The following is a 12,956-nucleotide window of genomic DNA, read 5'->3' as shown; positions in this document are numbered from 1 at the left end:
ATTTCTTAACTGTGGACTCTACTAAAATACTTCCTTCAAGATGGAAAAATATCAGGGCACAGTCACAATAAAAAGCAACATCAATTTCTAACTGTCAAATGCCTGGGATCCACTCACTATATTCTGGGCTCTTAGAAGGCTTGGATCATTTCCACCTTTGCCCTTTGTAGCACACACTTTGTCTTCTAGGTTTTAGGTGCCAGTACTGCATTTTTCTGCTGTTCTTGGTGGTCATCTCATGGTAATGGCATTCCCAAAGCACTGCTGTCCTATGCTACAACTAGGCTTCACCTCATGTGCTCTCTTCATGGTACCTAACCTCAACTCCTTTTTCATGACCCTTTAGTGCTGGACCATGAATTGCAACTGAGGCTGCACCTTCACCAATGGCCTTCCATGGCCTATCACAGTGCTGAGCCTCAGCTGCTCTTCATGACCCCTTCATGTCTTCCAAACCAGTACCACCTGGGTGACTCTTACACATTACCAAGTACACCTGCAGCACTAGGTACTTTTATTGTATTTTTTTATTTGCATTTCAAATGTTATTCCCTTTCCCTGTTTCCTAGCCACAAGCCCCCTATCCCACCTCCTCCCCTTTTTCTATAAGGGTATTCCTCCTCTTCAACCACCATCACTTCCCCACTCCCCACCCTGACATTCCCCTACATTGGGGGATCCAGCCTTGGAATGAGGATCAAGAGCTTCTCCTCCCATTGGTGCCCAACAAGTCTATCCTCTGTTACATATGCAGCTGGAGCATTAGTACGTCCATGTGTACTCTTTGCATGGTGTTTTAGTTCCTAGATGCTCTGGTTGGTTGGTATGATTGTTCTTACGGTGTTGCAAGCCCCTTCTGCTCATTCACTCCTTTTTCCAATTACTCCAACAGGGACCACATTTTCAGTTCAATGGCTTGCTGCTAATATTTGCCTCTATATTTGTCATGCTCTGGCTGAGCCTCTCAGGAGACAGCTATATCAGGCTCCTATCAGCGTGTACTTCTTGGATTCATCAATATTGTCTAGTTTTGGTGTCTATATTATATATATCTGGATCCCCAGGTGGGGCATGTTCTGAATGCCTATTCCTTTATTCTGTGCTCCAAACTATGTCTCCATATCCTCTCCTATGAAGACTTTTGTTGCCCCTTTTAAGAAGGATTGAAGCATCCACACTTTGTTGTCCTTCTTGAACTTCATGTAGCGTGTGGATTGTATCTTGGGTAATTTGAGCTTTTGGGCTAATATCTACTTATCAATGAGATCATACCATGTTTTTTTCTACTTACTTTTCTTTTTTCTTTTTGGTGTTTGGGTGATCTCACTCAGAATGATATTTTCTAGTTCCATCCATTTGCCTATGAATTTTATGAAGTCAGTGTTTTTGTTAGCTGAGTAGTATTCCATTGTTTAGATGTAGCACATTTTCTGTATCCATTCCTTTGTTGAAGGGCATCTGGGTTCTTTCCAGCTTCTGGGTACTAGAAATAAGGCTGTAATAGTGGAACATGTATCTTTGTTGTGTGTTGGAGCATTATATGGGTATATTTCCAGTAATTGTATAACTGGGTCCTCAGGTAGTGCAAGGTCCAATTTTCTGAGGATCCTCCAGATTGATTTCTAGAGTGGTTGCACCAGATTGCAATCCCACAAACAATGGAGAAGTGTTCCTCTTTCCCCACATCCTAAACAGCATCTGTTTTCACCTGAGTTTTTAATCTTAGTCATTCTGACTGGTGTGAGGTGGAATCTCAGGGTTGTTTTGATTTTGCATTTCCCTTATGACTAAGGATGGTGAACATTTCTCTAAGTGCTTCTCAGCCATTCGAAATTCCTCAGCTGTGAATTCATTTTGCTCTGTACCTTATTTTAGTAGGGTTATTTGGCTCTCTGGAGTCTAACTTCAAGAGTTCTTTGTATATTTTGGATATTAGGCCTCTATCGGTGTAGGTTTGATAAAGATCTTTTCCCAATCTGTTTGTTGTGGTATTGTCCTAATGACAGTACTCTTTGCCTTGCAGAAGCTTTGCAGTTTTAGGAGGTCCCATTTGGCATTTGATCTTAGAGCATAACCACTGGTGTTCTATTCATGACATTTTTCCCAGTGCCCATGTGATTGAGATTCTTCCCCACTTTTTCTTCTATTATTTTGAGTGTATCTGGTTTTATGTGGAGTTCCTTGATTCAGTTGGACTTAAGCTTTGTACAGAGCAGTAAGAGTGGGTCTATTTGCATTCTTTTCCATGCTGACTGCCAGTTGAACCAGCACCATTTGTTGAAAATGCTCTTTTTTCCACTGGATGGTTTCAGCTCCTTTGTCAAAGATCAAGTGACCATAGGTGGGTGGGTTAATTTCTGGGTCTTCAATTCTATTCCATTGATCTTTCTTCCTGTCTCTGTACCAATACCAAACAGTTATTATTATTATTATTATTATTATTATTATTATTATCATTATTATTATTATTGTTTTATTATTATTGCTCTGTAATACAGCTTGAGGTCAGGAATGGTGATTCCCCCAGAAGTTCTTTTATTGTTGTGAATAGTTTTAGCTATTCTGGGTTTTTTGTTATTCCAAAGGAATTTGCCAATTGCTCTTTCTAATTCTATGAAGAATTGAATTGGCATTTTGATGGGGATTGCATTGAATCTTTAGATGGCTTTTGGCAATATGGCCCTTTTTACTATTTTAATCCTGACATCCATGAGTATGGGAGATTTTTTCTATCTTCTGAGGCCTTCTTCAATTTCTTTTCCAGAGACTTGACGTTCTTTTTATACAGATCTTTCACTTGATTCGTTAGTCACATCAAAATATTTTATATTATTTGTGACTATTGTGAAGGGTGTTATTTACCTAAGTTTTTTAAGCTTGTTTTTCCTTTGAGTAGAGGAAGGCTACTGATTTTTTTTTTCATTAATTTTATACCCAGCCACTTTGCTGAAGTTGTCTGTTAGGCTTAGTAATTCTCGGGTGGAACTTTTGAGGTCACTATCCTATCATCCTATCATCTACAAATGGTGATTTTTGAATTCTTCCTGTCCCATTTATGCCCGCTTTTCCTCTTTTGTTGTCAAATTGCTCTGCATAGGATTTTGAGTACTACACTGTATAGGTAGGAAGAGAGTGGGCAGTCTTGCCTAGTTCCTGATTTTAGTGGCAACTGCTTCAAGTTTCTGTCCATTTAGTTTTATTTGGATACTTGTTTGATGTACATTACTTTTAATATTTTTAGGACTGGGCCTTGAATTCTTAATATTTCCAAGACTTTTACCATGAATTGATATTGAATTTTGTCAAATGCTTTCTCACCATCTATTGAGTTGATCATGTGGTTTTTTGTTTGTTTATATAGTGAAATGCATTGTGATTTAATATATTTAATCGTCTCTGCATCCCTAGGATGAGGCCTATTGATAATGATGGGTGATCGTTTTGATATGTTCTTGGATTCAGTTTTCAAGAATTTTATTGGGTTCTTGCATAGATAACCACATGCAAAATTGGTCTGACGTTTTCTTTCTTTGTTGGGTCTTTTTGTGCTTTAGTAGAAGCATGATTGTGCCTTCATAGAATGAACTGGGTAGTGTTCTTTCTGTTTCTATTTTGCAGAATATTTTGAAGAGTATTGGCATTATGTCTTCTTTGAAGGTCTGATAGAATTTTGCACTAAACCCCTCTGGTCCTTTTTTTTACCTGGTTGGGAGATTTTAATGACTTTCTATTTCTTTAGGGGTTTTTTGGTCTGTTTACCTAATTTAACTTTGGTGCCCAGTATCTGTTTAGAAAATTGCCATTTCTTCCAGATTTTTTAGTTTTGCTGAATATAGACTTTTGTAGTAGGATCTGATGATTTTTTTTTAATTTCTCAATTTTGGTTATTATGGGTCCCTTTCCATTTTTTATTTGTTAATTTGGCTACAGACTCTGTGCCCTCTGGCTAGTCTGGTTAAAGACTTATCCTGTTGATTTTTCTCAAAGAAGCAGCTTTTGATACTGTTGATTCTTTCTATAGTTCTTTTTGTTTCTACTTTCTTGATTTCAGCCCTGAGTTTGATTTATTTTCTGCTGTCAACTCCACTTGCATATATTTGCTTCTTTTTGTTTTAGAGATTTCAGGTGTTTCAAATTGCTAGTGTTCTCTGAAGTTTCTTTATGGAGGAACTCAGAAGTATGAATTTTCCTCTTAACACTGCTTTCACTGTATCATATAAGTTTGGGTATGTTGTGCCTTCATTTTCACTAAATTTTAAAAAGTCTTTAATTTCTCTCTTTATTTCCTCTTTGACCAGGTTATCATTGATTAGAGCATTGTTCATCTTCCGTGTGTTGTGGGCGTCCTGGTTTTTTTTTTTTTTTCATGGGATTATTTCATTCTTCTTGTATCTGTTGAGACCTGTTTTGTGACCAGGTATATGAGCATATTTGGAGAAGATACCACAAGGCCCTGAGAATAGGTTTATTTTTATGTTTAGGATGAAATGTTCTATAGATATCTGTTAAATCTATTTGGTTCATACCTTTTGTTAATTTCATTGTTTCTGTTTATTTTCTGTTTCCATGACCTGTCCGTTGATGAAAGTGGGGTTTTAGTAGTCGTCCCCTATTATTTTGTGAGGTGCAATGTGTACTTTGAGCTTTAGTATAGCTCTTTTATTCTTTTATGAATGTGGGTACCCTTGCATTTGGAGAATAAATATGCTGAATAGTTCATCTTGTTAGATTTTTCCTTTGATGAGTATTGAGTATCCTTCCTTATTTTTTGATATCTTAAATTATTTTTTATTTGATATTAAAATGACTACTCCAGCTTGTTTCTCAGGACTATTTGATTGGAAGTTTTTTTCCAGTCCTTTACCCTGAGGTAGTGTCTGTCTTTGTCACTGAGGTGCATTATTTCTATGCAGCAAAATGGAGGCTCCTTTTTACATATCCAGTCAGTTAATCTACATCTTTTTATTGGGTAATTGGGTCCACTGATGCTAAGAGATAAAATTGATGCTTCCTGTTTATTTTTATTGTTAGAGGTGGCATTATGTTTGTGTGGCTATCTTCTTTTGTGTTTGTTTTGAAGGAGGAATTTCTTCTCTATTCCCATCTGACGTTCCGGAGGCTTCTTTCATGTTTATTGGCATCTCTCTTTTTTAGGTTATGGAAGGTTTCTTCTATAATTTTGTTGAAGATATTTACTGGTCCTTTGATTTGGGAATCTTTGTTCTCTTGTATACTCATTATGATTAGGTTTGGTCTTCTCATTGTGTCCTGGATTTCCTGGATGCTTTGGGTTAGAAACTCTTTGCATTTTGCATTTTCTTTGACTATTGTTTCAGTGCACTTTCTATGATATCGTATGCTTCTGAGATTGTTTCTTCTATCTCTTGTATTCTCTCAGTGATGCTTGTATTTATGTCTCCTCATCTCTTTGTTAGGTTTTTTATCTCCAGGGTTTGTTTTTCTTTGATTTCTTTATTGCTTCTATTTCCATTTTAAGATCCTGAATGGTTTTGTTCAATTCCTTCACCTGTTGGGTTGTGTTTTCTTGTAATTCTTTAAAGGATTTTCGTGTTTTCTCTTAAGGTCTTCTCTCTGTTCACCTGTGCTCTCCTGTATTTCTTTAAGGTAGTTATCTTTGTCCTTCCTAAAATCTGTCATCATTATCATTAGATGTGATTTTAAACCCAAATGTTGCTTTCACTGTGTGATATGGTATCCATGACTTGTTGTATTGGGAGAACTGGGTTCTGATGACTCTAAGAAGTCTTGTTTTCTGTTGTTTATGTTTTTGGTCTTGCCTCTCGCCATCTGGTTTTCTCTCTTGCCACCTGCCCTTCCTGTCTCTCAGTGGAGTCTGTTCCTCCTGTGATTCTGGTTGTGTCAGAACTCCTCAGAGTCCAGTTGTCTTTGTGATCCTGTCATTCTCAGATCCTGTGATTCTGTGATCCTGAGATCTTGAGATCTTGAGACCCTGAGATCCTGAGACCCTGAGACCCTGAGATCTTTAGATCCTGAGATCCTGGGTGTTTCAGTGCTCCTGGGTGTCAACCTACCTTTGAGATCCTGAATTCATGGTGTGGCCTACCTCCTGAGAGCCTGTTATGTCAGAGTTCCTGAGAGTTGAGCTTTCTTAGTGTATTGCAGGAGTGAGTGGGGAGCCAGAGCTTTGGGTTTGATCTGGCTACAAGTAGGAGCTGGAAAGAATATGTGCCTCTGGCTGGATAAGGTTTGGGTATTCCTGGTTCCTGTGGGTGTCCCAGTTATGCTTGGTGTTGGGAAAGACATGACTTCAACTGTGACTTTGAGTGTGTCAGAGCTCCAGTGCTCCTGGTTGTGTCTGATCTCCTGGAAGTTGAGCTTCCTCTGTGACCCCATGATTCTGTGATCTTTGGCATTTCACAGCACTTGGGTGTTGTAGGTGTGGGTGCAGAGCCAGTTCCCCAGGTCTGCTCACAGTGGATGTTCAAACTGTCATCCTGGGCTGGTTAGTGTACCTTGGAGTCTAGCTTCCTCTGTGTGTTGTGGGACAGGGTCCACAGCCAGGACCCAAGGTCTGCTGAGGGCACTGGTTCAGACTGGAAGAGACCTGTTCCCCTGGCTTGGCAGGGGTTCCTGTGACCCTGCATCCTGTGGAACTCTGTTACTCTGGGTATGGGTGCAGATGTCATGGCTTCTCCTCTGATTCTGGGCATTTCCTTTATTATCTAATTTATTGAAGCCTGTTATAGGGTTGTTCCCATGTTGAGGAAACAGCAGATCTAGTTACCTGTCCTGTTTGATTTTCTTGAATTTTTCTTTTCTTCACGATGTTTCCCCCAGTTATATCTCGCCGATATCATTCTGTAAGGTGTACAAAGCCTTTTCTCCTTTCCTATTAACACAAATACAGAGCCTCTCCCACAAAGTAGTTTGTCCTTGTGGGAACTGAAAATCATTAAAGGTATAGTTTGAATTAATTTAATAGCTTGACCACTCTCACAAAAGATTTTAAAAGCCATTAATACCATCAAACATATAACCATCTTCATTTTGATAATTAAAACAACTAAAGCAATTATTATTAAATTATTATTATTATTAAAACAACCTAAACAAACATTATTTTCTGTTGAAATTTGCTCCCCCAATGTCTCCATCCCAGAGTTACATGATGAGATCAAAACCTAAGTTATTCATCCATCTATATACTTAAAATCTCACTGCTATGGAGATTAATACCTCTGTGGGTACATATGTCCCCTTTCTCTTTATATAACTTTAATTAAAATAAGCTACTATTATCTCTGTAGTAAGAATTTTTTTTGCTTATTCCCTGCTCTTGACCTACAATTTAACAGCCTCAAAATATTTATTCACTTATGTATTTAACTTCAATTAATTGTTTTTCTATTTACTGTATAAGCCTATTTCCAGGCCCTATACTTGTCATAGCAGTCAAAGGAACCACAAAAATCCTGTATAGACCATGTTCAAAGATCTCAAGAGCTGCCCTGGCATAGACTTTTTAAAATTTCTTTTAATGCATTTTTTCATTCTCCTTTATATCTCTGTATCTTTATTCACTACATTTGAGATCAAAGGCCTGGACTTCTTTATTCCATGTATATTTAAAAACATTTAAACAATTATCATTCAACTCACTTCTATCCTTAAAAAGTAAATTCATCTGTATTCTTTATGTACCTTGCTGTGAGAGGCAGACAGCTTCTACTCTCTCTCTGTCTCTCTGTCTCTCTCTGTCTCTCTGTCTCTCTCTGTCTCTCTCTCTGTTTCTCTCTCTCTGTTTCTCTCTCTGTCTCTCTGTCTCTGTCTCTCTCTCTGTCTCTCTGTCTCTGTCTCTGTCTCTCTCTCTGTCTCTCTCTCTCTCTGTCTCTCTCTCTCTCTCTCTCTCTCTCTCTCTCTCTCTCTCTCTCTCTGCCTTCTTGAAGCCTGTCTTGTATCTTTTTGCACAGCATAGCATCCCAGAACCCTGTATTAGTTCTAAACTATGGGAGGAAATCAAATCTGTAGCCTCCTAAGAAGCCAATTCTCCTCTACTCTAATGTTCCATCATGGTGTGTGTTTGTGTGGGTTCCATCCAAGAATTTCTAAATAATTTTTATTAGTATTAGTCCAACACAATGCACACCATCTGTAGTGTTGCATAGTTAATGAACTCTGGTTCTAGCAGGTGATCACACTTCATGTCACCTGCCAGAGTTCTCTGGATTCACAAATGGAATGACACATGCATGCAACCTTTATATGCCTTAACTAGCTCAGTGGTTGGACACTTTCAAACATCCCTGCAGAGACCACACTCTCCCCTCCACTATTCCTGAGTTAACATTTTCCCAATCTATAGCTTAGCTTTGTTTCCCTGTTTCCCTCAGGTAAGCCCACTCATGGGGCCACTTTGCCTTTGCACCTATATTTCAGTCATTTCACCTTCCTGTTCCTTCATGGTGTGTGGTCTGTCATACCCCCCTCTCATGGTGGAATCCAGGAAATCTAAAATTCCTGCCTTTGTCTTCTTGCTCAGCTACTGGCCATTGCAACTTTATTTCCCAATCAAAGCCAACAGGGGGCAGGCTTCCTTTAGCCTACATGTGGGTCACTGCAAGCAGGATTCTTGGGTACCACAACTAGCATGAGAATATAAGCCATTACATAGCTGGAAGATATTTTTCCATAGTGAAAAACACTCATATGTCTGGAAGATGCTATGCATACTAATGAGAAAAAAATAAATCTTAACAAGTTGTGATCTTTGTAAGGCACAGAAAGAATGATCACCAAGCAGCCCAATGCTTACAGGTACTGTAGTGGCACATATGTCGTGAAAATAGCCAATCACTTTCTGTTTGGATTTGAGGTCCAATTCACAATTTGAAGTTCTTAATTTTATGTTCACCACTACAGATGGACTAGTACTTACTTATTAATTTATATTTAATGACAGTGGGAATCAGTGCAGGTGAGTGAATATGCTAAAGGAGGCTGTTGGCTTCAGATTCCCTGAAGTAGGAATGGCAAGTTATTATAGGCTAGCATGTTTTCTATTGATTAAACAATGTGGATCCTCTACAAAACCAGTATCTGCTCCTAAGGATTGAAACGTCTCTACAGCATCCTGTTTAATATTTTTATACAGGAAATGTATATTCAATTAAGACTTGATGAATTCTGTGTCTTGAAATATTTAAAGTCAAAACATGTAAGGAAAAGTCATGAAATGTAAGCAAATTAGGTATTCTCAATTATACTAAACCGAAACACTATGTAGAACTAAAATAGATGTAGACACTGAATTAACTATTTTAAACCCAAATTAAAAAATGATTATGTATAATTGGTTAAAGAAATGAGATGAAAATTGAAAATAGAAACTAGATATGTACTATTTCAGAAATTGAAGAAATTTTATATTGAAAGGGAACATATTAAAGGTAATGTAATCAGGTAAGATAAGCAGTAAGACATATTATGTAAGGAATCCATAGACAGAATACACTGATCCACAACTACACATAAAACATTGCATATATTTTAGAGCAAATGAGGAAAATTAGGACATGAGTGAATAAGATAATAAACAAGGCAAAAGTATGTGTTCCATCATCTTTTCTTTCTTTCTTGATTTTTTTTTTACATTTGAGAAATAAAACCCTCAAGATATGGTGGTCTAATTTATTTGATAAAATTTAAGTCTCATACTAATGGAACTGTACAGAAAAATGTGAAATGAATAGAGGAATGATGCCATGATAGAATATCTTAAAAATAAAATTCAAAAAAATAATTCTTAGGTAAGATTGCAAAACTGGGCACCAAAATTGGAGAGGCATCATTCGTGCTAACTCAAGTGTGTAACATATGTAAAATATGAGTAGATAAAAGACACACCATTTCAAATGTTTGATATTTCTTAGCTACTAAAATAAATATGATAACATAATCCTTTTTGCTTGTTTTTTCATTTTTGAGACAATATTTCTGTGTGTAACTGGCTGTCTTGGAAATCACTCTGTACTATTCAAGCTCTGTACACTGCTTATGAGCTCAGACATTCACCTACCTCTGTTTCCTTAGTCCTAGAACTATAGTAATATGTCATCATGTCTGGCCTATCTTAAATAAAGAAAATTCATATTTTATAATGAACCTAAAATAATGAAGTATTGTGAACTAGTTTGCTAAATATTATTAGCTGAGATATTTATCATTCAACATTTTATGCAGTTAGAAAACTATTTGAAGAATTAGAATAAATACAGAAGAGGGACAAAGTAAGATAGTAATCCACTTACTTGGGGTTTCTTTTCGTGCACAAACTTCATAACCAAGAAGCAAGTTGTGAAAGAAATGGATTATTCAGCTTACACTTCCACATTGCTGTTCATTACCAAAGAAAGTCAGGACTGGAATTCAAGCAGGGCAGGAAACAAGAGGTGATGCAGAGGCCATGGAGGGATATTATTTATTAGCTTGTTCCCCTGCCATACTCAGTTTGTTTTCTTATAGAACCCAAGACTACCAGACCAGGGATGGCACCACCCACAATGGGCTAGGCCCTCCCTCCTTCATAACTAGTTGAGAAAATGCCTTACAGCTGGATCTCATGGAGGCATTTCCTCAACCAAGGCTCCTTTCTCTGTGATAACTCCAGCTTGTATCAAGTTGACACACAAAACTAGCTAGTAGAGTAATATTTGCCTTTTATAAGAATGAATTTAAAAGACCCCTGGGGCCAGTTGTTGCAAACTTATAGAAATTGTATATTTATCATTATCTACATTACTGCCTCAGTACAGTGAGCTGTGAGAGAATCCAACAAACTCCATAGTTAGAAAAGTGTTTTCCAACCCTGAGATTCCACCTCACACTAGTCAGGATGGCTAAGACAAAAAACTCAGGTGACAGCACATGCTGACGAGGATGTGGAGAAAGAGGAACAGTCCTCCATTGTTGGTGGGATTGCAGACTGGTACAACCATTCTGAAATCAGTCTGGAAGTTCCTCAGAAAATTGGATACTGAACTACCTGAGGACCCAGCTGTACCGCTCTTGTGCATATACCCAAAAGATGCCCCAACATGTAACAAAGACACATGCTCCACTATGCTCATAGCAGCCTTATTTATAATACCAGAAGCTGGAAAGAACCCAGATGCCCTTCAACAGAGTAATGGATATAGAAAATGTGGTACATCTACACAATGGAATATTACTCAGCTATCAAAAACAATGACTTTGTGAAATTCATAGGCAAATGGATGGAACTGGAAAATATCATCCTGAGTGAGGTAACCCAATCACAGAAAAACACACATGGTATGCACTCATTGATACGTGGATATTAGCTCAAATGCTCGAATTACCCTAGATGCACAGAACACATGAAACTCAAGAAGGATGACCAAAATACGAATGCTTCACTCCTTCTTTAAAAGGGGAACAAGAATACCCTTGGCAGGGAATAGGGAGGCAAAGTTTGGAAAAGAGGCTGAAGGAACACCCATTCGGAGCCTGCCCCACATGTGGCCCATACATATACAGCCACCTAATTAGATAAGATGGATGAAGCCAAGAGGTGCTGGCTGACAGGAACTGGATGTAGATCTCTCCTGAGAGACACAGCCAGAATACAGCAGATACATAGGCGAATGCCAGAAGCAAACCACTGAACTGAGAATGGGATCCCCGTTGAAGGAATCAGAGAAAGGACTGGAAGAGCTTGAAGGGGTTTGAGACCCCATATGAACAACAGTGCTTTCCAACCAGAGCTTCCAGGGACTAAGCCAATACCCAAAGACTATACAGGGACTGACCCTGAGCTCCAACCTCATAGGAAGCAATGAATAGCCTAGTAGGAGCACCAGTGGAAGGGAATGCCCTTGGTCCTGCCAAGAATGAAGCCCCAGTGAATGTGATTGTTGTGGGGAGGGCAGTAATGGGGGGAGGATGTGGAGAGGAACACCCATATAGAAGAGGAGAGGGAGGGGTTAGTGGGATGTTGGCCCGGGAACTGGAATAACAATTGTAATGTAAATAAGAAATACCCAAGTTAATAAAGATGGAGAAGAAAAAGTGTTTTCCTTATTGTACCTCTTGATATTGGCAATTATACAAGTAAGAAGTAGATGCAATGTCTGATAAAAGCCCTATTTCAGACTTAGAATCACATATACATCTTTTGCTTGTTTTTTTGTCTGTTTTAAATCAGACTAACTGAATTTTATGAAATAAAAACTTTAAGGAATGCTTAAGAATTTGAAGGTTTTTATGGATTTGTAATGATCTCTGTATTTCCTCCTTTCATATTTTGTTCCCCCATCTAAGAAGGACTGAAACATCCACACTGGCCTTTCAAAAATAGGAAAAGCTTTCAAAAGGAATTTAAGGGGAATAACATTGTTAACAAAATTTAATGAATTTAATCAGAAAATATGTATGTTGGGTATACATTTATACTTACCATAATTTCATTTTTTTTCAGTTTACCTTCCAAAATATACCAGTATGTTCTGTCACTGTATTTTGCTATCATGGAGATAAATGGTAACCCTTACATTTTACCCAATGTGTCTCTGGAAATTGCATATTTTAGAGGTGAATGCAACGGTTATTTATCATTACTCACTAATCTAAATATAATGACAAAATATCAGCACACGCTTCCTAATTACGTCTGTAATCCTGGGGCATGTGAAATAGTACTTACAGGTCCACTGTGGAAATCATCTGCACAAGTGGCAACAATTCTTCAGCTCAACTTTATCCCACAGGTAAGGTAGGTTGTATTTGTTTGTTGAGTGTTTGTTTGATTTTGTGGAAGAGTTTGAATATCACCTGTTAACTGCCATTATCTAAGAGATTGGGTATTGAAGGTTTATATTTCTTAATACAATTAATGACTTAGGCTGACTTTGACAGCAACCTGCTTCCTCATGTTTCTTTCTTGTTCTGCTTCCTTT

At 37.9% G+C, this 12,956-nt stretch overlaps 1 protein-coding gene across 1 annotated transcript in view; it reads left to right on the top strand.

Moving 5' to 3' along the window:
- Vom2r77 (vomeronasal 2 receptor, 77) overlaps positions 1–12,956 on the top strand; it is a 66,004-nt gene that overhangs the window by 13,464 nt on the left and 39,584 nt on the right. Inside the window, exon 2 of the mRNA NM_001099519.1 lies at positions 12,479–12,767. Within this exon, the coding sequence (NP_001092989.1) occupies positions 12,479–12,767 (289 nt within the window). The remainder of the gene's footprint in view (positions 1–12,478; positions 12,768–12,956) is intronic.

The sequence above is a fragment of the Rattus norvegicus genome, chromosome 9 (assembly GCF_036323735.1).
Source record: "Rattus norvegicus strain BN/NHsdMcwi chromosome 9, GRCr8, whole genome shotgun sequence".
Classification (NCBI taxonomy): domain Eukaryota; kingdom Metazoa; phylum Chordata; class Mammalia; order Rodentia; family Muridae; genus Rattus; species Rattus norvegicus.
This window is presented reverse-complemented; position numbering and strand designations above follow the sequence as displayed.